This window comes from Lepidochelys kempii, chromosome 14, assembly GCF_965140285.1.
Source record: "Lepidochelys kempii isolate rLepKem1 chromosome 14, rLepKem1.hap1, whole genome shotgun sequence".
In the NCBI taxonomy this organism is placed as follows: domain Eukaryota; kingdom Metazoa; phylum Chordata; order Testudines; family Cheloniidae; genus Lepidochelys; species Lepidochelys kempii.
The window spans coordinates 18,722,512-18,748,295 of NC_136393.1; the positions used below are offsets into that span (position 1 = coordinate 18,722,512).

Consider the following 25,784-nt stretch of genomic DNA (forward strand, 5'->3'; position numbering starts at 1 on the left):
AGAACTTGGTTTCTGGAATGACCTATGTCCTGCTGATGATGCAATCTTACGCTTTATTTCCATGTTTCTCTCTAGATATTCCCCATGCATTGGTTACTCCCAAAATGGAGAATTCGGTTGAAACCCATTCAGATTTGCTAATTCTTGTAATTCAGATTTTAAACCCTATGGGATGGAAGGATAAAGCACAACCGTCCTTCGTACGAAGGGCCTCAATTGTCACAAAAGACTCCTGAAACCTTGTGTATATACAATTTTTAAACCATTTTAAAACAATTTTTAGTCTTCTTTGCAACTATAATAATTAAGATAGAAATCAAAACGGTGACTTCAAAATCCGTCTGGTTAAAACCTTCTGTTCAGTCAGCAGACAGAAAGAATCCAGAGACGAAAAACACAGAGAAATAATTTCCCACTTGCCAGTGAGTTGATTTAATGGCTTTTTATGTGAAAATCTTTCATATCATTAAGTAGATTGGGTGCTAAAATGACACTGCAGCCAGGAATTCTCATTTTAACAGGAGACATTGATCCATTGCATAATAAAACAAAGCAACGTGTATTTGTGTTTTGATTACAGTTATTTACAGGATTGGTTAAAGGGGCACAGAGCCGAATAGTTGAGGGTCAGAAGTTTCTATACTTTGGAAGTTGCACATTATGGCTTTGGTCCTACAAGCTTCTGATCATCACGAGGGGAGTTGAGGGTGTTGGACATTATACAGGGGAGACCTATTAGTAGATGTCCTTTGATTATTGCCCTTGTTTCTGGTATGAATAGCAAGCTCCGAGGAACTAAAAAATATTCCATTGCCTCCTACTGGAGGTGTCTTGCATAGCTATAGCTGCATATGGGTGCACTGCCAGCCCCGTCTCTCTTCCCTGCTATGGGTGCCTCCTAGCAGGGCTCAGCGGGACTGATAAGTGTCTTTCCCAGGCACGCCCCCTCTTCCGCACTCAGCCCCACTCCCACCCAGGCAGAAATCTGTGGGGAGGCACGTGTCCCCATGTGACCCCCCCTCAGCTCTCTGCTATGTGAGATAGAGGTGAAGGGAAATCAAGACTCCTCCATGAACAACCATAAACTAGCAGCCTGTCCCTTCCTCTCCCACAGCCGCAGGTACCTGCTTGGCAGTAGGTGTCCGCAGCACTCTCTGGCCTGGGCCGTGCCCGCAATGGAGTGGCAATAGGAGAAGTAAGCGGGAAGAAGCTGTGAGGGGAATGGGGGCAAGTTGGTGCCGGCTTTGAGCGGGTGTGGAAGGCGCAGGGGGAGCAGGAAAGGGGCCAGAGGCAACACGTGGGGTGGTCACGTGCCCACCCCAACCTTTAAATTGCCCCCCCACCATCAAGAGTTATGGGTCATTTCTGGCTCAGAGCACATCAGATTCAACATGGTCATCTCTCAGGCCCCAATCCTGCACTGTTATCTCATTGTGCCCACATGGAGCCCATTTTGACATCAGCTGGGCTTTGCACAGGTGCTGCAGGCTGTCTACATAGGTCACAGTGCAGGACTGAGGCTTCATTTGGTGCAGCTCCCCCGCACCTCGGGAAAAACTAATAAAGTTATGCAGGTGTATAAGCACCCATCAGAGGCAACAAGCCAACACCCATGCAGAATCCAAGCCCTGATCTCACACAGTGTTAACCTCTGTGTTGGAAATAAAGAAAACACTGGCATGGCTTTAGCAAATACGTAAGTGTCAGGATGGGAACATTTGAGACCTAACTCACTGGTCAATGTGCTCTTTCTAGCCATATGAAAGTTCAAAACCTTATGGAAAAAATATATAATATTCTTATCACTGATACTGCAAAATTAATTCAAAATGATTTCTTACAGAAATAAACCACAAGTAATTAGTTTTGCCATGAAGTAAAAAAATGTCAAGAAAGAAAATGCTATCCACAGCCAGAGACAATGCTAGAGCTAATTCTGGAACACAAGCTCCTGTGGCAACTTGAGTGGAAAAAGAATAACTTTGGTTCACATTTTTAAAATGTCACTAATGGAAATTCTATTTGAAAATTTGTATCTGGTTTCTACTGATTCTGCTGGCAAAAAAAGTTTTGGCACAGAACGATACTCGTATTATTGGCACGGAGCCATAGTTTCATTATTGGGCTACTGATGTCTGGCCCAGCACTAGAAACCAACACAGACCAACTGAAAGATTCAAAAAGAGCCAGCTGGAATTGCCATTACCGGTTTGATGCTCCAGAATCTGAAAGGACAGTGTCAGACTTTGCTTTGCATTACCTTTGGCTCTATATGCATGACTTGCTATGTACGTAAAAAGAAAAGGAGTACTTGTGGCACCTTAGAGACTTACCAGTTTATTTGAGCCACAAGTACTCCTTTTCTTTTTGCGAATACGGACTAACACGGCTGCTACTCTGAAACCTGTCATTATGTACATAAAATACACTATAATTGCAGATATGCCTTTGGCCTTAATTAACAGAAAGACTGAATCAGCATAGCAATGACAATAAGATCTACCTCTTTGACTAACAGATTCCTGAGACAAAACCAATGGATTCCTGGTCATGCGATGGCTGGCTGTTTGGATGGAATTTTGTATCTGCAGCTTCCTGCCCTGAAGAAGCTAGGTCCTGGGCCTAATTACTGGTTTAAAACTCAGCCAGAGGAGGTGTGACAGGGTGCTATTAATAGCACCCTGGTCACTGAGTTTGCTGCAGCACTGGCAAGAGCGCAGGATTAATTGAAGCCAATTAGACACTTTCTGTTGGGGGATTATGAGCCCCTGGGTGCTATTCACTGGCCTAATGAGGTAACTGGGAGGCTGTAAATGGGAGGAACAGGAAGCATGGGGAGCTGAAAGGGTGAGCCTGGGCTGAGGAGTGAAGGTGGCATGGAAGCCTCCTCTTGCTATAACCCTGCACTGAAATCCTCACAGCGTGTAAGGAAAGAATAAATACACCCCTGGTGAAAGGGTAAGGGCCGGGCATGTGTTTGTGACTGAGTCGACACAAACTGGCCTGGAGGTACGGTACACTGGGCAGCGACGGAGGCGCCCATTGACAGGAGGATGAATAGTCTCACAAATCCTCCCACCTCCAGGTTCCGACATTCCCATGTACAGGCCCTTGTGTCGCTGGTGGGTAACTGGAGTGTCACAGATACATAGCTCAGCCCAGTGGCCCATCAAGGATAGTGTTTTACCTCAAATAGCAACAAATAGTGAACATTTCTGAGGAAGACAAAACAGCATCTCCCAAACACACACTAGTTATCTAGGACAAGGTTCCCTGGCATCCTAGGCAGCTCTATGTCTGCTCGAGGAGGAGTTGTTTAAGCCTGGTGGGTACTACAATTCCCAGCAACCACTGGTGCAACTGTCAATTAAGTTTATTTAAACAGGGGTTTCAAAAGGTCTGTCCTGTCCCCAAAGAGTGTTTGGAAAAAATTACTAAAATCTGGCCCTATGGGAATCTCCCATTGGTTTTCAGCCGGAGGGAGGAAGGCAGGTATCTCTGTGTCTTTCAACATAGCAAGACATTTGGATAAAATCAATGGCCAAGATTTTTTTCAATGGATGCCTAAAGTTAGTGTCCTAAATCCATGTTTTAATTACCTGATTAAAAGCCCTGATTTTCAAAAGTGCCAAGACCCCAGCAGCACTACTGACAGTATATGGCTGAGGCTACACTATTCAGTCAACAGAAATTTCCCATCATTGCAATACCAACAATTTAGCTCCTCAGTTCTAGTGTAAATTAACTGCATGTCATTTAATCACCCTACTATCTAAAGTGCCAGAACAGGTCTACATGGCACGTGGGGCAGGGACAGTCTTTGTTTGGTTTTTGTACGGCACCTAACAAAATAGGATCCTGAGCCATGACTGGGAGTGCCAGTCTCTACAGTAATATAAATACGTACATATTTAAACTGCCAGTGGCCTGTCTTAACTAGCATTCCACCATTGGTACCACATTGGAGCTGCACCAACAGGAGAGCAATGGTGGGAAATTTTAAGACATTTCTAGTGGAGGCTAGGGGCAACATTTTCAGAAGCACCTAAGCCCTTTGGAAGCTTTCAATGAGCAGAGTGGCCAAGTCTTGCATAAGCTTGAGACAAATCATAACAAACAGCACACTTTCATTCTTTAGGGTGAAATAATCCAGGTAACTCTCACCCCACAAAACAAGATTCCCTACTTTCTTTCCATATTTTTTATCATATGTAGAAAGTAAATCAGTGCAATTAATTTCTGCAATCTACTTGTGAAGTTAGGGCCCCATTTACATTCATTTTCTCTTCATTGTGTCCATTCATCATACAACTCTTGCAAGTAATTGAAGACGGTTCTGATTCGGGGGATGGTTCCCAGTTCTGCAGCCCCTTCACAACACACCATTTGATTAGTGAATTAGATTGGCACTTGCATCACAAAGTCTTTGTGATCGTGCACTGCACTTCTGTCCTGATGGCTGCAGGTTAATTGGGGGATACAATGCCACATACATCTAGCTGCCATATTAGCCCATCCTAAAGGGCTGGCTATTAAGGTAGGAAACAAAGCTTTGATTCCATCAAAAGTGGGGAAAATATGGTCTTAAAGCATCAGTGTTTCAGGGAGGGAAAGAACTTTGCTCAAATTATCAGACCAGTGAAACTGAGAGGAGAATGTAGCCCCCAGTCTGCAAAGCAGGGGATATCAGACAAAAAAAGTCTTTAAAATGCTAGTTTCTTAACATTGTTTGATTGCTGAGTGTGTATGTACTGAATGTCTTAGTTTCTGTATCTACTGCTTTGCTTAAATTCAGTTGCATTGATGCAGGCTGGATCATCATTGTTTCCTATCAGGAGCCATCTTGTTTCATACGTCAGACTTCTTGGTTAGATACATTTTCTTCTGCTCTTTCATCTGTAGAAATCAGGGGGAAACTCTTGTGAGAACACCCTAGACTCAATTTCCTCTTTACAAAAGAAATGCCTGAAGCCAGGTTAGCGACAGCTGGGTGACGGCGAGCTTGCTCCTGCTCTTTCTCACACCAGTGTAAAAAAGAATCTATGACAGTCAGTGACATTACACCAGTGTACAATGGGTGTCAATTAGATCAGAACCCGGCCCAGTGTGTATCTGTTTGGATTCAGTACAGGCAAAGCACAGACTGTGGTGGTGCCAGCTTCCCCTGAATGGCCCTGCCAAGGTACCTCAGCTCTGACCTAGTGGAACTGCCTCGAGGGCCGAGGGGATCCTGTCACTGTTGTTCCATAGGGGCTGGTGTATGGTACAAAGGCTTTGCCAATTTGCCAATAGCTGCACTGGCAAAGCCCCCGAAGGAGACACAGCATGTTCCGACAAGAGGCATTCTCTACCGCTATAGTTCATAGATTCCCACATTCCAGGGCCAGAAGGGACCATTTTGACCTCCTGTGTGACACAGGGCCATTAAACCTGCCCAGAATAATTCCTTTTGAACTACAGCATATCTTTAAAAAAAAATCCAACAGTGATTTGAAAACAGCTATTGATGGAGAATCCACCATGGTCCTTCTTCCAATGGTTAGTTACCTTCACTGTTAAAAACTTACATCATATTTCAGTCTGAATAGTTCAACCATCTCTCCTAACACAAACCAACCAGGCAAAAATGCCCCTTTACCACAATAAACTGCAGCTACATAGCCATTTTTCCGGAATAGGTATGATTATTTTTTTTCACACCCCAACCAACATAGCTATGCTGACCAAACTTTACAGGGCAGACCTGGCCTCTGTCTGTAGCCTGTCTGTTCACACTGCCAGTGATGAGGTGCAATGGGAGAGCTGGGTGGGTTGCCAGAACGGGAAACGAACAGGACATTGCAGATAAATATAGAGGGTCAGAGGCTGAGTTTTGGTAGGTTTAATATGCGTGGGTAGAGCTGTGTGGTGGTTCGAAGGAGTGGTTCGGTTGAGGGTAGCAGCACTGAAATAGGAGGTTCGGGGTCCATCAGCTGAGCTGTATGGTGTCCCAGGACTGGCAGGGGGTACTTTAGATCAGGAGTTAGATACTTTTCATAGGTGTGTGTACTCCCGGAACATATTTGCTTGGATTGCTGCAGGTCAGAACTGAGGTGTGTTTTGGCAGAGCTGCAGGAGAGAAGCACATATAGCCAGTCCATGCAACGCACGACATTGTGTTCTTATCAGCTTTTCATTATGAAGAGCACTAAAATGTAACAAAGCAATCAAATCACAGAGATATTGGGCTAAATTCAACCCTGACACAACGCCAGCAATTTCAGCTGAACTACACACCAGATGAACTTGACCCATGATTAGATACAATATGAACAATGGAAAGGCTTACATTGTCTCAAAACTGGAAGGAGGTTCCTTAATATGTCTGCAAAATTCCCTCTGGCCATTGCTAGGAAAATGAAGGGGAAAAGGGATTTGCATTAGAAAATGTATGAAACCATTACATGATTTAATTTCAGGAACTATACTGCATCACTGAAAACAGATTTTAGCAGTGCTGCTTTCACTGTGTTGACCAAGACAATGAATGAGAGGCAACACCCCATTGTGAATGCAGACACAGGAAAGGACTACATTTTGATTTTGACTGGGGTCAGTCACGTGTTTCCGTGCAGCCCTCTGCATGGTTCCCTGATCACTTGTATACCAGGGGCAGTGCTGTCTTGCGTGTATTTGAAGTTCTTTCTCTGGGCTGGATTTGGCAGTGCTACCCAAAGCTTTATTTTAAATGCCATCTGAAATTTAGCAAGAGATTAATCCTTTGCCTGGCTTGAGACTAATGGCAAAGCGAAAAATTTTCAAATATGCCTATGTTACTTAGGAGCCCTGGTCCCACTGACTTAAGTGGAACTCAAAAACATGTCCTGGGGACACTTTTAAACAATATTTCTCGGTTAATATAGGGCCTGGTCTTTACTGGGGGTAGAATTGGACCATTGGGGCTGGGAGTTACACCTCTCCAACATCATTATTTTGCATGGTAGGACACAATCTATGGATATGACTGAAAAGCACAGGGTACTTTAGTGCAGGAAAAAGATACCCTTGATTTCCTGGAGGACAAGCAGGGACACTCTACTCTCCTACTGTCTCCAATATAATTTCTCATGCTCTTTAGGGGGTGCAAGGTAAGGTCCATTGCGTGTTACAGGTTTGCATTTGTTCATTTGTATGGAATCAGTCTCCACCAAGGATCATGCAAACTTCCCATTTTGTTCTTGGGTGTATCATTAAGTGTTAGGTTTCAGTCATGAAGAAGTATGGACTGGAATGGACTCTACCTGGTTTGTAGCATGGAGGGGTTCAAGTGCCCACAAATACTGGCTAAATCAAGCCAGTAAGCTCAAGAGGAGAGTAAGGATATGTCTACACTGCAAAAAGAGTTGTGTTCCTAACTCAGATTAAAATAGCAGTGAAGATGTAGCAACTCTACTTTTAATTTGGGATAGCAGCTAGAGTGCAGGCCGAAAGGGATATGTCTACACTGCAGCTGGGCGCAAGCCTCCTAACCTGGGTAGGCAGACTTGTGCTCGTAATAGCAGTGTGGACATTGTGGCTCAGACTCTCAAGCCCACCTGACCCCTGGGTTTGAGCTTGGGTGGTTAGCCTGATTCTTGCTGGAGCTACAACCTCCACATCACTATTTTCAGCATGATAGCTTGAGCCCACCTAGTGTGAGTCTGTCTACCCAGGCTGGAAGGCTCACATCCAGCAGCCATGTAGACATACCCCAGGAGTTGAATTTGAGCTGCTCATCCAAGTTGCCATGTTTTCACTGGTATTTTAACCTGAACAAAGAGCTTTTCTTTCGCAGTGTAGACATATCCTTAAGCAGCAGCATTCCTGCCTCTTCTAAATTCATGGCATTGGTTTGCACTAGACATTTTAATCTCAAATAATTTTGTTACCAATTAACTTGTGGTAGCTAACACATTTACAAAGGCTGGCATGGACACTACCCATGTTTGCTCCAGGCTGCCACCATTAAGAGTGGATTAGCTGAGTTTGTGGTATTAGCAGGGCTGGAACTAGAATTTTTGCCACCCTAAGCAAAAAAATTTTTGGCTGCCCCCGCTTTTTTTTATGCCCCCCCTCCTGCTTCCTCAGCTCCGCCCCTTCCCAACCCCTTCCCCAAATCCCCGGCCCCGCCTCCTCCCCCGGGCTTGCTGCATTTCCCCCCCTCATTGCTTCCTGTGGCTCCCCCACCCGCAACCCTCTGCCCTAGCTCACCTCCGCTCTGCCTGCTCCCCTGAACATGCCGCCGCTCCGCTTCTCCCCCCTCCCTCTCAGGCGAGGGAGCGGCAGCGGGTTCAGGGGAGCAGGCGGAGTGGAGGTGAGTGAGGGTGTGTGGGGGGGAGAACCGGAAGTAAAGGAGTGGGGTAAAGGAACCGCTCCCTGCCCCAGCTCGCCTCCGCTCCACCTCCGCCGCTCGACTTCTCCTCCCTCCCAGGCTTGCAACGTGAAACAGCTGTTTCGCATGTGGCAAGCCTGGGAGGGAGGAAGGGGGGAGAAGCAAAGCGGTGGCGGCGCGCTCAGGAGAGCAGGCAGAGGCGGAGCAGAGGCAAGCTGAGGCGGCGGGGGCACATTTCCAGGGGCGGCATGGCCGGCGCCGGAATGCCGCCCCAAGCACCTGCTTGTTTTGCTGGTGCCTAGAGCCGGCCCTGGGTACTAGCTCCTAGCAAATGACTTTTTGAAACTCAGCAAGCGCAGATCGGACAGGCTTCGCCCTTAATGTGTGTTGTCAGACTGTACCTCGCTGGCGGTACTTGTAGTACAGAACAGCTGCAAAAGAGCAGAGAACCAGAAAGAGGAGCACTAGAACGGTGGCAACATGCTCTTTCATGGTCTTCGGAATTTCCGGATCTGGAAAAAAACCAGGTGTGTTAATAAGGACTCAAGAACATTACGGTGACAACCAAAGCCGTAGAGTGTTTAAAGCAGTAATTCATAGCGGGATGATCTGTGTGTCATACGGTACATTTGGCAGATGTTGAGGGTAACTTTTGTGATCCTGTTTTCAGCTTACATGGAGAAAAATTTTCAAAGGTGCCTAAGTGGTTTAGGAGCCGCAGTTGACTTCCCATAAAACTTAGGCAGCTACAGGCTAGATCCACAAAGAGACTTAGGCACCTTGTTACCCAGTGCAATCCACAGCCCTGAGTTAGGCACCCAACTCTGTATGCACTGCTTGAGGAGATTTAGGAGCCTAAGAAAGGGATCTGCAAAAGCCAGCACACAGAGCGAGGAGCTGCTTAAACTAGCCAGTGGGAAATACTTTGGCACCAATCTCCATGTGCGATTCACAGCCATGAACCCTCTCCTGGCGTCAGGTGCCTAAGCCCTTTCTTGTACAAAATGCACTGCCCACACTGCTTTGTATTGTAAAAAAATCTAGACTAATCTAGCATGTGAAGCAGATGCATGTGACATATTATTCAAAAATCTCTGCTTTACCTGCAGACAGCTATTCCTGGAACAGTATGTTGGTGGTGCTCAATAATAATGGCATTAGAACTAATACTCTGAGAACTTCCAGTCACCCCTTTCCAGCTGGGGAGCAAGAATTCTGCACAAGACAACTGCTAACGTTTCATCATCAGGGGATGATTGATTTGTGGCTGAAACTCAAAGTATTTCTGCTATATCTTATACCTGCGGTTGAAGTAAAATGGAGGTAATCAGCGACTGCTTTGTGGGCACTAAGGCACTTGGTTTTGTTTCTCTTGGTGTGCACATCATACAGCACAGTACAGCAATACTCTGAGGCAGCTAAGCTGGGTTTCTCATGGAGAGTGCTGCTAAGGCTGGTTAAGCCACCTTCTGCTTCCTCAGATACCAGGCTTGCACTGCCCGTCAGGTTAGTCCCATGGCCATTGAACCAATGGATCTCCCTTTGTCGATGCCCTATAGGTGACAGGCAGGTGAGCTTTGTTCCGTTCCTAGTGAGATTAGGCTCAGTTTCTGGAGCTGAAAGAAACACAGTGTTGATTATGGCTTGTACAATATCCATTGCTTTTTTCCCACAATAGGTGACTAGCGGTCCGAATTAACAGCTAACCTATGGGTCAAATTCAGCCTTGGCATGTGTGGGTAACTCCACTGAAGTTCAGTTGAGGATGAATTGGCCCTAGAACTGTGTAACGACAGTTCTGGCTGGATTTCTGTGGGGATGGAGCTAAAGGATCTGGTGCTAGGGTGGGTCACAACTGCACCTTATACCATACGTGTGAGTACAGCTGGGGAAAAAAGGGAAAGTGACAATAAAAGAAAAGTGGATTGAGGTGTCACTAAAGATTCTGGAGACGGCAGGGAGTTTATAAACAAAAATGGTTTCTGCCAGGGTGGTTTGGGTGTCCGTTTATACCTGATTGATTTCTCTAAACGTTTTATATTGCAGGTGAACCTCTAATGCGGAGGGCTTGACAGCCGTGACTTCAGTCACACACAGTGCAGCCATTTGCTCTACAGGCTTCCCTCACCCAGCAATTCAACTGCCCGCGGTTCTTTTCTCAGCCCCCTGTGTCTGGTCCAGTGCTGACCTGTGTGACTCCTGCTATTCTAGCCATGGCTGTCACAACCCCAACTTTCCTACAGCACAGACAATTGCTGCCACTTGGGAAATTTTAGATCCTGGCCCACCTCATTCTGCTCCCTTATTCCACGGGCCCCATCCTCAGGAGCGAGGGACTTGCTGATCAATACGGTAGGTGCCCTTTGAAGGCCATTGCAGGAAACCTCAGTCAACCCTAGCTCCATGCTAGTCTTGGTTAACAAACTCTTACTTTATTGACTGCAGGTAAACCCAGCAATTAACTCATTTAGTGTGGATCTAAAGGTGCCCTCTTTCCCCTCTCGCTTACCAGAAAGTCTCATAACAGATCCCAGGTCAGACTTCCTCCACAGCTCTACCAATGCATCACAACCCTCTCTGGCAGCATTTATCTATTCCTGTGCTGCTATACATGGGCTAAAGAGTGGCTTTGCCCTGGGCAAAAAGCAGCATGCAGCTGTACTGACCCAAGAGCAGACTTGGAACTCAGAGACTCACAATCTGGTCCCCCATTTCCTAAGGGCTCAAGGGAGAGGGAAGAGAGGGGGGATAATCTATGCCAGGCCTCTACCTGGCAAAGGATACTTCTGCTTGCACACAGGAGGCAGCTGCATTGGGTGATATGTTTGGGGGAAGGGCAGAACCAAGCTTCCCTGCAACTGTTGTGGCTGCTCTCCCACCCTGCACTGGTACCCATGACATGGGCAACAGGCACAAGGGAACGGTGTCCCTTAACCCTGGGTGGCTATACAGTAAGGGTCACAATCTGGCCCTAAACAAGCTAATATAATACAAATGACTGGAACAGGGAGAAGAACACAGTCCAATTCCGTGTCTCTACTGAGCTAGAACCTTGACACTCGGTGAGCTCACTCATGGATTGCTGAGTACAAGAACAATAAACGCTGAGCTTTCACCTGTCCATCACAGGTCACCAAACAGTCTCCATTCTTTTACGGTATTTCAACCATTTAAGACAATGGGGCTGTGCAGGGCCTAACTCAGTGTTTGAAATGTTTTATTTATTCTGAAAACCTCTTTATTTTATCTCCAAAACCTCTAGTGCTGGTAATTGTCCTCTGAAAACTAATCCATGGTCGAACTGAATTTATTTATTAAAATGCTCAAAAAAGTAACTGAAATCTGCAGTAGCTTTATTATAGTGTCCATGATCCCCTCTGTGCTGTGAGTTTACCTGTAATCTCAAGGGTTGCACATCCATCGCGTTCCCCAGCGTCAGAATAAAGATGCCATTTATAACCTCCTTCATCAGTTGCTTTTACTTCCTGTATGTGCACTTCAGAAACATTGTGTTGTAGCACCAACCGAATTCTTCCCTCTTCACTGGAATCCTTTCCTGCCCACGTGTTTATAACGCTTTCTAAGCACGAGTTCTGTTTATTACAATTTTCACAGCGCTTAACGACCACATGTGTAATCTTCTTGTTGCTAATGCATGAAATTGTTGCCGTTTTGTTATATTCTGTCTTGACATCACTGCAGATGAAGGTTGCAAGTTCTGAGGGAGGCGGGGGAAAAAAGAACACAAATAAATTATTACTCAAACAGAAATCATTAAGTGTAAAACAAGTGTTTGATTGCTAAAATATAGAATAGGTTTAAGTGGAGAAAACTTGTATCCGTTCAAGACCATTTGGCCATATTCTGTCCCAAGTTACACCTGTGCTACTTACATAAGCAAATATGCACAACTGAGCACAGAATTTTAATTTGGGTTTAACTAATCTCTAGTGTAATTCCACTGATGTCTGAGGAATTACCCCTGGGGTGAATGTGCCCTAAGATGACAGACAACTGATGGCCAGCATTTAAATCTACTTTATCCAAAGAGCATTTCCAGTGGATGGAGTAGCACTGTTAGCATATTAGCACATCTTAGTCTCAGTCTTAGTCTGGAATGTGGGGGCTCGGTAGACAGGGGTTCTCCCAGGAGAGCCAAAGTGGAGGTTCCTTATTGGCTGAGCCAGTGGGAGCAGTGACCACCTGTCTGAGTTTACAGGAGACAAACGGGATATAACGATTGCCCTAAAACGGATCTGCTGGCTGATTCCAAACCACGCTGGTTGTGGTGGGAGTGGAGCTGGAGGGAAGAGGTGATGCTGTGGTTTGCAGTATCCCCTTAGACTATCAGTACTGTAATGTCTCTTCTTGCCAAGCTGCTAGTTCCTCTCCACGGAAGGCTCTAACGTCAGTTCTTTCGTAGCCTAACTTGGTTTCCTCCTGGCCCTTGCCCCAGCTCATTGGGTTGCTGGTTTTAATTGTTAACAGTTCAGCTTTCTCCTTGGAGCATAAAATATATATTATTGTGTGATGAGAGACCAACACAGTAAAATGAGGTGACTTACGGCCGTGGGAGGCACTTGAGAAAACGGACAGGAACAGGAGGCATGCAGCTGTTTTCTGGAGGGAGCCCATCAGGCGTGTGTCTCAGATGTCTGAGATCCTGAGGTGAAAGATGCTGTAGACGTCCAGCGTTTTGGTATTATTCTATCAGAGCAGAAGAGGTGACATCAATTTCTTGGGTATAAACTTAATTTACAGCCTTGAGAATTCCCATCCCCTTCTCATCCTGTTTAATCTCCTTTCCACCAGCAACAAAACGACCTCTCATCACAGGACTTTTGCCGAAAGAAGAACCCATTGTACATCACAGCAAATACCTTTGGATGATGCCTGTGCAGTATAGGGAGGCAGCTTGATCTAGTCAAGGAAGTGGTTGGCTGTGGGGACACTTAGGTTCTGTTGCTGATTCTGACACCGTGTGACCCTGGCTTAGACTGTCCCTGACCCTTGTGACCACTCCCAGAGCCCACCCTAGCCTCATGGCTTGGGCACAGAAGAATGCAAGCAAGAGTATGAACATGGTGATTTTCAAAAGTGTACATCTCAGCAAAACTTGAATGGAATTTCATGGTGCGGGGTAGGGAAGGCCCATCTCCAGTCTGTGGGGTTTCCCTCTCCCCACATATCAAAGGCCTACTGAAAACAAGGGAGGCATGGGAGCGTCTCAAAAAAACAGTCGCAAGAGTCATTTATATCAGAAAGCGTTAGGCATCCTAAATGTAGGGATTGCTACCAACTCTATCGTGCTATGTGATTTACTCTTTGTATGGGGTGGTGGTGATGGGGGATGTTTAGATGAAACCCAACGAACCAACATCCCATCCCATCTGAATGGACATTCACTGCCCTATCACACTGTTTCCCCTAGTGCCCTGGGCCTTCTTCTGATACTGTACAATATGCTGCTTGTCAGTTAGCTACCTAGCTGCTACCCTCTTCCTCCCCCAAGATGGCTGCACTTCATTGGTATTGTGTGTACACCTAAAAAGAAAAGGAGTAGGACTTGTGGCATCCGATGAAGTGAGCTGTAGCTCACGAAAGCTTATGCTAAAATAAATTTGTTAGTCTCTAAGGTGCCACAAGTCCTCCTTTTCTTTTTGTGAATACAGACTAACACGGCTGCTACTCTGAAACCTATTCTTACAAGGTTATTATCACTGAACAAAGTTAAAAAAATATTTTTCTCTCTAATTTCAGTGTATTTATTTTGTACATACTCAATTTCACTGTTTCCCCTAAACAGTCAATTGGCCATGATCATGTAAAAAATTAAGCAGATGCTGAACTTCACTGAGCTCAGTTAAGGAATTACTCATAAAGATCCTTACAAGAATCAACCAGGGAACAGAAATGTCCTTATAATGTCTTTAAAAGAATTTAAGCAAACTTTTCTGTACATACTATTTCAAAGGTGGGCTAACAGAAGCTAGTCAAATTAGAGTCAAATTTTAAAAAAATCAAGTTGGCTGATGTCACACCCCAATGAACAGTGCCATTAAATCCAATGGAAATCAACAATTCTTTGTGTGTGAAATCTTACCGCCTGGGCACAGTCCACTTTTTCTTTTTCAATTCTACACTACCCATCTGTCTTTTTCTTACTCACACGTTTGCCAGAATGATTAGCCTACATGTCTGGAGTGGCCTCTTAGTTTGGCTTGAAAAAAAGCCATAATTTTTGAGGCATTCAAAGGTGTCTGGAAATTATGGTCCATTTCAGTTTACATGTACCAGATTTACAAGAATGAAAAAAATCGCAGAGACTGTCTATGTCAAGTTTTGTTGCAAGGAAATTATCACCGCTCTGATAGAAACCCCCTGAACAGGGAAGCTTACAGCAAAAACACCAACTAATAATTAATCAGAGAATCCAGCCTAGAGCCAGGAGAGAGGAGCAAAGAGGTGTGATCCTAGGACCTGTTCCTGCAAACCCTTAAACACAGGACTTGCAACTTTACTCATTGACTTCAATAGGACTACTCCCATAAGTGAGGTTGCTTATGTGCTTAAGTGTTTTGCAGGATACTGGGCCTTGAGATGAGTTGTCTCCTTCATGACCTATGTATGTACTTCTTGTTGTTTATCTTGGGCCCTTGTGTAATCTTTATCTTTGTTTTCATTCTGTCACTGTACAACTACCCTCATTGCAGGCTGTGTTTTTTCTGCTACTCTCCAGCACTGTACTGGAGAATTTGTACCTTGGATCTGCCTCTTTCTTACCCTTGGCTACTTCTTGCTCTTATTTCTAATTCTGCATAGGTCTGTACGTTGTCCATTCTTTCCTGCATGGCTCAAACCCTTCGGGACAGATTCTTATCTCTGGGAACACTTTCAGTGTCCTCCCTATCACATTGATGAAAATCATAGATTTGAATGTAGTGCTCAGGAAAGACTGAGTCCGACTTAGCATATGAAGCTGATGCTGGGCAAACTTCTCCCACAGGCTTAATTAATGCACCTCAATCCCATCTTGCAACATCAACTTATTCTGCCGCTAAACCTGCACACAGCTTTGCCAGCGCCCCTCAGCCCTGGCTTGCAGCATGGCTGTTGTTCCATTCCTAGGCCCACACGCAGCTCTGCCAAAGCATCTCAACACTGATCTGCAGCACCAGCTTTTTTGCCTACAGACCTTCAATGTACCAATGTACCTTCATTCTGGCTGAAACTAGAGGCAAAGGGCATCCTGCAAAAATGAACTAATGAAAAATTGTACATGGATTTTCAGAGACCAACATTTACCAATTTTTCCCAGCTCTGATGTTGATCTGTGAACCGTATACCACCCTGTACGGACATTGTGGCCTGTTCTGTATATTTTGTGTGGATTTCACAAAATGTGTATGAAATATTTGGACAGTTCTACAAGGGTTTCACGTGGGGCGTTTTATGCAGACCAGTAGAATCAGGCACGCACTTAACTAAACTTTTCATTAATGCCCAGATCTACTTGTTCTTGAAATAGATAGCTTGATAAAAATGAGGAGGAGGGAACCAGGAATATGAATTAATGAGTCCTGTAGCAGCACTAAAGGGGCCATCACCAGAACAGCACAATGGGGGAGTGACATGTCACACTCAGTCCCCAGTGTTTGCACCTATGCCTTGAAGTGATGGCTACCTGTAGTGGCCCTCATTTTCCGACCAGCCCTTAAGGTAACATGTTGTGAAATACCAGATACCTACAAATAAAACAATCAGACTGTGATATAAATCAGAGCAGTCAGCTAGAATTGCCAATAACTGTTCGGGGAGATCATTTCACTAGACTGAACTTTCTGCTTCATCAGTATCAGTGAAGTGTGATGTTTAACTTTGCCTTTAGCCTTATCAGCTGTGCCTGTGTTCTTCAGGTTGTTTCTGTTCCAAGCTGCAGAACTTAGCCACTCTTACAACTCTGTCCTGGGATGAGCACCTTCCGCAGGGTCCTTAACTCCCGTTGACGTCAATGAGAGTTGGGGCTGCTCAGGACTAGGCCCTTCATAGCTAGGGCCTCATTTCCCAGCTTTACCCTGGTGCAAGCTTGGAGGAACTCTGTAAAGTCAATGGAGGTAACACCTGTGTCTAACTGATGAAGGGGAAGGGAAGATTAGGGCCCCATAATTTATTTCATGGCACTTTACTCTCCAAGGGAAACTGAAAATTTATCATTTGCCAGCCCAGGCCCCACAGCTCTGAGCTGCACTCCAGACTCCTCTGACCACTGGCAGAGGTTTGGGAACAAGGCTGAGCTTCCGGCTGCTTTTCACTGTCTAAGAAGCAGTTTGCACATCTCTACTCAACTGGCCTGATTCTGTGAGATCAGGGCTGAGCATTGCCGGCTGACAGGGACACCAGTGGCAGTTGGGGGTGGGAAGCTGAGAGAAAGAGATGGAACCATAAGTCACCTTTGAATTCTTCACCAAGGTCACAAGGAGGTTTGGCGGAATCCATGGGCGGAATTTGCCCCTGTTGTAAGTGGGTGCAACTTACATCAACTTCAGGGGGCGCTGCACCTGCTTATGCCAGGATGAATTTAGGGCTACAAGCCAACGCTGAAGTCAGTAGTGTCACGTGTAAATCAGTGTAGCTCTGACTTCAATGGCACGATGTCAATTGACACCTGATGAGGAACTGATCCTAGATGTTTAATCGTATCTCAGGAGGCTCTAGAGGTGAAGCTATTCCAGTCAGCGGGACATTAACAAGATGCTCTGTACTTTCGTGTCCATTTGTCAATAAAAATGGATTTAAAAAAAAAGATAAGCCAGAGTCACTAACATGGGACCTTTTAATGTATGGTAGAGAATTAAAAACTTTAAAATAAAGTTTTAAAATAAAATAAAAATTAAAAGAATGCAGGGGGCTGGAGAACAGCTTCTACCTGTCTATGGCTGAAAGATGTTAACACAGAGGTAGGTGCATATCATTAAAGAGCATCGATATTAAGGGTGGTTAGTATTGAATGCAAAGTGTTGTAACTTGAATAAAGACACATGTAAGACCCCAGCTACACTGTAAAAAGTCACTGGTTGGTGGTTCCACTACGGTTACTGCCTGACACAGTTAGCAACATGGTTCAGGCATGCAGTGTAGTGAAAGGGAAAAAAACGTGATCCAGGAAACTACAGGCCTATTCGTTTGACCTCAATAGTATGCCTGGTCTTGGAACAAATTTTGAAAGAGAAAGTAGCTAAGGACATAAAGGTAAACAGTAATCGGAATAAAAAACAACATAGTTTTACAAAAGGTGGATCATGCCAGACGAATCTGATCTCCTTCTCTCAGAAGGTAACTGATTTTTTAGACAAAAGAAATGCAGTAGATCTAATCTACCTGGATTTTAGGAAGGCATTTGACACAGTTCCACTTGGGAAGTTATTAGTTAAATTGGAGAAGATGGGGATTAATATGAGAACTGAAAGGTGGATAAGGGACTGATAAAAGGAGAGACTACAGTGGGTCATACTGAAAGGTGAACTGTCAGGCTGGAGGGAGGTTACTAGTGGAGTTCCTCAGGGAGTTCCTTAGTACCAGTCTAATTTAACATTTTTATCACCGACCTTGGCACATCCAGACAGGTATTTCCAATAGAGACATCGAAGTGTTAGTACTGTTATACAAGGCACTTTGAGACCTCACCTAGAATACTGTGTGCAATTCTGGTCTCCCATATTTAAGAAAGATGAATTCAGATGGGAACAGGTGCCAAGAGGGGCTACTAGGATGATCTGAGAAATGGAGAACCTGCCTTATGAGAAGATACTCAAAGAGCTTGGCTTGTTTAGCTTAACCAAAAGAAGACTGAGGGGAGAGAGGATTGCTCTCTGTAAATTTATCAGAGGGATAAATACCAGGGAGGGAGAGGACTTATTTAAGTTAAGCACCGATGGGGACACAAAAACAAATGGATGTAAACTGGCCATCAACAAGTTTAGACTTGAAATTAGATGAAGGTTTCGAACCATCAGAGGAGTGAAGTTCTGGAGCACCCTCCCAAGGAGAGCAGTGTGGGCGGGGGGGAGTACAAAAATCCTAACTGGCTTCAAGACTGAGCTTGAGAAGTGAATGGAGGGGATGGTATGATGAGGGATGGAGAGGGCTCTGAGTTACTACAGAGAATTCTTTCCCAGGTAGCTGCCAGACATACTCAGGATCTAACTGATCTGCATATTTGGGGTCACAAAGGAATTTTCACCCAGGTCAGATTGGCAAAAACACTGAGGAATTTTCACCATCCTCTGCAGCATGGGGCACAGGTCACTTGCAGGTTTAAACTAGTATAAATGGTGGCTTCTTTGTAACTTAAAGTCTTTAAACCATGATTTGAGGAATTCAGTAACTCAGCCAGAGGTTAAGGGTCTATTACAGGAGTGTGTGGGTGGGTGGGGTGAGGTTCTGTGGGCTGCGATGTGCAAGTCAGACTAGAAGATCATGATGGTCCCTTCTGACCTTAAAGTCTATGAGTAAGGTTTCCTCCTGCATGAACTGAATTCCTAAATCCCATGAACCCTTGTTCTTTGCCACAGCATGATTTGCTTAGGCAAAGCCTATCCTGTTTTGGGTTTTTAATTGACTAAAACCTTGCAGTGTAATAGGACAGATAAGTGAGATATCTCATATTTTGTATGATGTCCTTCGCTGAACCACACACACATTTCTTGTGTTTCCAGATTTGGGCTGGAAAACTAGGGAGGGTTTTTCTGATAAGCCTCACTTCTGGCAAGGCTACCTATACCCTGGGCTAAATTCAGCCCTTGGGTAGCTCCGCTGAAATTAATGTGATGGGTTTGGCCCCCTGTGAACTGCCTTTCGCAGAAGAACAAGAGCAAATATCGAAAATGAGGGGTGGGAAAGGTGGGGAATTAACCAAAGAAGGAAGGGAGTTCGGCAGATAATGAATCAGACTCTCTGGCCCTAACTAGAAAGCTCAGAGCTCAGATAGGAAAGGGTTATGAGTGCATGAATTTTGTTCATCAGCTGCAACCTTTTTGTGTCTCTCGTTTTTCCCTGATTTTGCTTTTGTGTTTTGCATTTCATTTGCTATACACAAGCCCTGTGTTTATTAAGACAGAAATAAATAGATTAACCTAGTGGCCCAGAGATCAGTCTTTTAATACTGGGAATATACAATGTTGATACAACGTTAATCAAGGGTCAACCCTTACTCTGGCAAAGCACCCAGTGAAGGCAGGGGGATTTTTCTTGAGTGAACACTTAGGACTGCACGGTTTGGCTCAGTAAAAATAAAACTAAGGATTCGAAAGTGCTTCCCAAATATTATGCAGATAATTCTCACAGCCCAGTTGTTCTACAGACAGATAAACTGAGGCACAAAGAGGCCATGGGCATTGCTCAGGATCATAAGGTGATTCTATGGCAAAGGGAAGAATATAAAGCAGAGGTGAAAGAATGGTTCCTATTGAAATTAATAGCAAAATTCCCATTAGCATCCATGGAACCAGGATTTCAGCTCAGGAGTCCCCAATCTTACACTGCTACTCTGATGACTAAACCTCACTTCCTTCCACCTTAAATCATGGAGGCTTGCTCGAACAAGGCCGGGGAACCAGTTCTAAGTACTGTGAGTGACAAGCAGAGGGCTAAATTCATTCCTGGTGTAACCCTCTTATGTCAGTAGAGTTACATCAGTGACTCATTTGTGTCCATCTGTACAAAGGGGCATGGAGGACAAGATGTCCACTCAATGTGCAGCAGCAGGCTAAAAAGCAAACAGAATGTTGGGAATCATTAATAAAGGGATAGATGATAAGTCAGAAAATATCCTATTGCCTCTATATAAATCCATGGTATGCCCACATCTTGAATACTGTGTGCAGATATGGTTGCCCCATCCCAAAAAAGATATACTGGATTTAGAAAAGGTACAGAAAGGGGCAACAAAAATGATTAGGGATATGGAACAGCTTCCATATGAAGAGAGATTAATAAGACTGGGACTTTTCAGGTTGGAAAAGAGATGACTAAGGGGAGATATGATAGAGGTCTATAAATCATAACAGGTGTGGAGAAAGTAAATAAGGAAGTGTTAATTACGCCTTCTCATAACACAAGAACTAAGGGTCACCAAATGAAATTAGTAGGCAGCAGGTTTAAAACAAACAAAAGGGAATATTTCTTCATACAATGCACAGTCAACCTGTGGAACTCCTTGCCAGAGGATGTTGTGAAGGCCAAGGTATTAACAGGGTTCAAAAAAGAACTAAATAAGTTAATGAAGGATAAGTCCATCAATGGCTATTAGGCAGGGATAGTATCCCTAGCCTCTGTTTGCCAGAAGCTGGGAACGGGCGACAGGGGATGGATCACTTGATGATTTTCTGTTCTGTTCATTTCCTCTGGGGAACCTGGCATTGATCACTGTCAGAAGACAGGATACTTGGCTAGATGGATCTTTGCTCTGACCCAGTATGGCCGTTCTTATGTCCTTATGACAAAGGGGAGATGGTGTTTAGGAGGGTGATAGACAATTAACAGGCTCCTGATCCCCCCTACACTAGGTAAATGCATCTGCATTTCACAACCCCCACTGCACATGCACACCAGGTGTTCATCCCATGACCTTTTTGGTGTCTGCTACAACAAATGGATAGGTGATGTGGACCTGGAGATCTCTGCTTTCCTGGGGGTTGACAGAGACCCCAGCAGTTCACCAGTTAAATATGAAGGCTGCTATCAGCCTTTTAAAAGGTAACTTGCTCCAAATTTCAGACCCCCTTCAGTAGTGGCAGAATCAGACTGGCTGAAGAATTCAGGGATTGTTGAATTCCTCACACTCCAGCCTCAGTACCTGCTAGCTGTGAGACTCAATCCATAAACACCGTAGGACAAGTGGAAAACACTAAACAAAATGAAAAGGAGTACTTGTGGCACCTTAGAGACTAACCAATTTATTTGAGCATAAGCTTTCGTGAGCTACAGCTCGTGAGCTGTAGCTCACGAAAGCTCGTGCTCAAATAAATTGGTTAGTCTCTAAGGTGCCACAAGTACTCCTTTTCATTTTCAAAGACAGACTAACACGGCTGTTACTCTGAAACTAAACAAAATGTGAGCTATTGACGACAACAAGGAAGTTAAGCCAACAAAAAAAAAAACTTCCCCAGAAAAGCCTTCCTTGAATTGCCATGCTGGGTCTGCAGCTTCGTTCTGGCAATCCTAGCTGGATTTATATTCACGTTAAGGGTCATTCCTGCTGAGTTACATCTGAAATGAATTGGGACCCATTAACTCAACTGGGGAAAACACTTTTCCCTGTCAGTCACACTACAAAATAAGGGCTACCACCCTAAAAGAAAACATGCAAGATGACGAGAAAGGACAACACGACTCTGAGGCAAACAAAAAAGAGAAATCAGCAATTAACTGGGGCGTGGGGATTCTGTGGGGAAGCTGTATTAGACTCCGTGGAAAAGAATGCAAAATAAGCTGAATATTTTAAAGCACATTTGCTCAAACCGCTGGATAATACTCAAGAGTTGTTTACTGCTTACAGCTTTTAAAGGGATTTTAAATGAAAAGAGATGAGGCTGTGTGGAAAGTTAATTTCAAGTCAATACATCCCTGCAAACTAAATTGTTACTGGTTTGCTTCCAGCCCTGCTGCAGTCACAACAAATCTCAGTATAAATCCATGCTGTAATGTAACTTTCAGTGCCTCCTACTTATCAAAATCAAGAGTTGCAAGAATTTTAATTGTAAAGTAATGGCAAGCTATTAAAAACCATTCCTTTGCAAAACATCTACAAAATAACTACTTTGGGGAAAGGGGTCATCCCCTCCCCAAAAAAACCCGCTAACAGGATATGACAAATAGCATCAGTGTGATGGGACACTCACCTGAGGATTCGCAAAAAGAAAAGGAGGACTTGTGGCACCTTAGAGACTAACCAATTTATTTGAGCATAAGCTTTCGTGAGCTACAGCTCACTTCATCGGATGCATACTGTGGAAAGTGTAGAAGATCTTTTTATACGCACAAAGCATGAAAAAATTTGAAAAAATACACACAAAGCATGAAAATACTTTTTCATGCTTTGTGCGTATAAAAAGATCTTCTACACTTCCCACAGTATGCATCCGATGAAGTGACCTGTAGCTCACCAAAGCTTATGCTCAAATAAATTGGTTAGTCTCTAAGGTGCCACAAGTACTCCTTTTCTTTTTGCGAATACAGACTAACACGGCTGTTACTCTGTCACCTGAGGATTAAAATTCTGCATGTGTTACAGTGATTCAGGACCTGACTGTCCACTGTTTTGCCCCTTGTATGGTTATTCATACCTGTGCAAAGTGGCTGTCAGATGGGACCGTTTTGATAGGGTAACATTTTTTTACCCACTTTGCACAGGTATAAATGGTGCGAAGACAGGAGAGAATCATGCAAAAGTTTTGCTGAGCAGCACTCAAATGCAGAACATTTCTAGCACACCTGTTTCACAGGTTGTGTCTTTGCTGCAAAACAAGGTGGTGTGTTTTTACATGGTTAGCAATCTGAATGTAAACTCCTACTGCAGACTATAATTTTTACCTCCATGTAGTTAGTTGATGTAAATCCCAGGTCAGGGGTGTTTGACCTCAACTAATTACACAGAGAGGTAAAACTACATTGTCATATCTAACTTGACATGCAAGACAAACTACAAAACAACGTACAAATATTTTGCAATGAATACATAGCCTTAGTCTCATCTCGTGGCAGGCAAAAGCAATCTTTGTGGGATTAAAACATTTGGGAAAATATTCAAAATTGCAGAGAATTGTTTGCATATCCTAAGCAACATGCATAAAACAGAAGCAACGAGGAACTTCCTTCTACAGGATATGTTCTAAAAGCACGAGTTGCTCAGCTGATGACTTAGATTTTCAATACAAATTCCTAACTGACTGTTTAAACTGGAAACCAGCAAGCTTTGTAATGGAAAAAAACAATCTGGCCGTCACCTGTTCAGAGCCTGAAAAAGAATAACCTAGTACAGTACCTGAAAGCTGACAAGCATCCAGAATAAGTTTTCGATCCCTGACTGCTTTGTTCCCTAGTATAGTCACTTCCAGCAGCTGGCAATCTTGCAAGAAAAGAACTTCAGCTGTAAACTATAAGCTTTCCCACTCCAGTTTATTCTGCAGATGCTTCGGCCCGTGGGGTTGTTTTCATAGCCTGGCAGGTGAGTAGACATGGGAATTTTCCTGCTTCGTGTTTATCCCTGAGCTCAGGGTATGAAATGAAAGCACTGGATTTCCCATCATAACACCAAGGAACTTTCACTTTCATTTTCATTTCATTTGTAGCCAGCACTTTTACCTCATTAAATATGAACTGTTACTATCTTTCAGTGCTGGAGACAGGTAGAGGAATTAGAAATCATTGTACAGCTCAAGAAAAGGTGAGGCTATGTCAGTGGCTATCGAGTTGTGAAACAGACACAACCGCGGCAAAAAGGAAGAAATGACTGTGTCTTAATTAAGCACATTATCTGTATTTGTAGAGCTGGTTCTTAAATGGGTGCTCAGCTAATGCCATAACTTTATGCAGTGGGGGAATAACAATAGGGTGGACTGGACCTCAGACTAGGACCCCTATTCCTTGGGGCTTCTTTCTAGCTCTGCCACTGATTGGCTGTGTGACTCTGGGTAAGTCTAGTGAACTTCCCTGAGTCTCAGGTTCTCTGTTTGTAAAATGATGCTCACCAGCGATGGGAGGACGATTTGAGATCTACTGATGAGCAGCACTATCTATACAAGTATTGTTATTGTTTCTTTGGAAACAGTGTATGTAGCGTTATTCTGCAATGTCCTCTTGAGGGGGGGAGTGCAGCTCAATGAGTTTGAGCAAGGACTCCTGGGTTCTATTCCTTATTGCCTCACACTCTGTCATGTGGCCTTTGCATGCCTCGGTTTACCCATCTCTAAAATGGTTCACAAAGGCATTGGGAGACTGCGTTCCTTACTCAGGTGGAATGCTCAGGGACCCAAGCAGAATCATCCCCAGTGTTTGTAAAGTGCTTTGAGATCCCTGGAGGAAAAGCTACGCATTAACTACTACTGACATCAGTGAGCGAGAGGGGCATGTATCAGGTTCTAGAAAGACAAACAACAAACCAGTGTAGGCTCAGGCACAGCAGTCTCTCCGGCAGTGCTTTAGGCTGCTAGCACATGGTGTGAAGCCAAATGTTTCCTGTGGACCTCTGCTGCGTCCCAGACCAATGACACCTTCCGAGGCAGCATGCAGGGCATGGGAATGCGATGAGGGATTCGTGCAAAGCGTAGACTCAAAACACATGTAGCCCTGCTCTCGTGCCTGCTGTTTGCACTGCCACGTTTATGTACAGCAAGAGACCGAGAGAACAAGAAATCCCGGAAAGTCATTTCTGAACTCTAATCAATGTGCCGTGGAGACGGAAGAGTGGCAGCGAGTGGTAGATTTAAGTAATAATGGTGGATTCCATTAGAAAGATTCTGCCATGTTTCAAAGTCCGTTATTGTACTGTCATGTTCTCAGGCAAATGGGCCCAGAGCCTCAAAGGTATTTAGTTGCATAACCTGCACTGATTTCATTGATTTAGGAGCCTAAATACATTGGAGGATCTGGCCCAAGGTTGCTAATTCCTAGCACGTAGTACTAGGATTCCCAAGTGGGCCCCTGAGACAGACACTGACTCAACATGGTTGTGTATCCACCAGCAGAAGGCAGAGGATTGAAAAAGAAATCCCAAGCTCAGACTCCAATACATGGGAGTCGCTGCTTGGGAAGTTTGGGGATGAATAAACCTTGCGTGGAACAGGGAGGCTGGCGAGTTTGGTCTAGAACAGGAGATGTGGGAGTCCTGGGTTCCACTCCTGACTCTGTGAATCTTTGGCCACACAGGAGCAAGTTCTTGTCCTCCTGCACAATGCCCAGATAAATAGGTTTTGTCCAGGGGCCTATGCATGGGGTTGAGAGGATGGAATCCTCCCCACCTCACCCCGTATCCAAGGTATATGGAGCAGCCAGGTAGCCACTGCAGGGGTTTTCCCAAGTCTATCTGCCATGGCCAGAGGTGAAAGTAAGCCAGTCTGGTCTGGTACGGCACGGCATCCCGGCAAGAGCCAGTACGCCGGACTGGACCGGCCTCCCCAGGCTGGTGCTTTAAAGGGCCCTGGGCTCCCCGCAGTAGCTGGAGCCCTGGGCCTTTTAAAGCGCCACCCGAACCCCGCTGCCGGAGCCCCTGGGGTAGCGGAGGCAGGGCTGAGGCGGTGGTTTAAAGGGCCTGGGGCTCTGGCCACTGCGGGGAGCCCCGGGCCCTTTAAAGCACCCCCGGGGCTGCACGGAGTGGCCGGAACCCCTGGGCCCTTTAAAGCACCACCTGAGCCCCACTGCTGGAGCCCCGGGGTAGCAG

At 44.8% G+C, this 25,784-nt stretch overlaps 1 protein-coding gene across 1 annotated transcript; it reads right to left on the bottom strand.

Moving 5' to 3' along the window:
* Positions 1 to 419: 419 nt before the first annotated feature.
* On the bottom strand, positions 420 to 23,611 carry LOC140897780 (uncharacterized). Its single transcript, XM_073310818.2, has 7 exons — positions 23,391 to 23,611; positions 12,916 to 13,057; positions 11,745 to 12,068; positions 9,652 to 9,966; positions 8,752 to 8,862; positions 6,329 to 6,388; positions 420 to 4,896 (listed from the first exon to the last, which is right to left on the bottom strand). Exons 2-7 carry the CDS (start codon positions 12,983 to 12,985, stop codon positions 4,856 to 4,858), a joined length of 921 nt encoding a protein of 306 aa, XP_073166919.1. The 5' UTR covers positions 12,986 to 13,057; positions 23,391 to 23,611; the 3' UTR covers positions 420 to 4,855.
* Between the last annotated feature and the right edge of the window lie 2,173 nt (positions 23,612 to 25,784).

Bases quoted from the DNA above. Each gene is read 5' to 3' on its own strand.
- LOC140897780 (XM_073310818.2), bottom strand. From the start codon at position 12,985: ATGGGCTCCCTCCAGAAAACAGCTGCATGCCTCCTGTTCCTGTCCGTT. The intron at 12,069-12,915 runs GTAAGTCACCTC...CGCCTCCCTCAG, and splicing joins CTCAAGTGCCTCCCACGGCC to AACTTGCAACCTTCATCTGC. The intron at 6,389-8,751 runs GTACAGTCTGAC...TCATTTTCCTAG, and splicing joins CTACAAGTACCGCCAGCGAG to CAATGGCCAGAGGGAATTTT.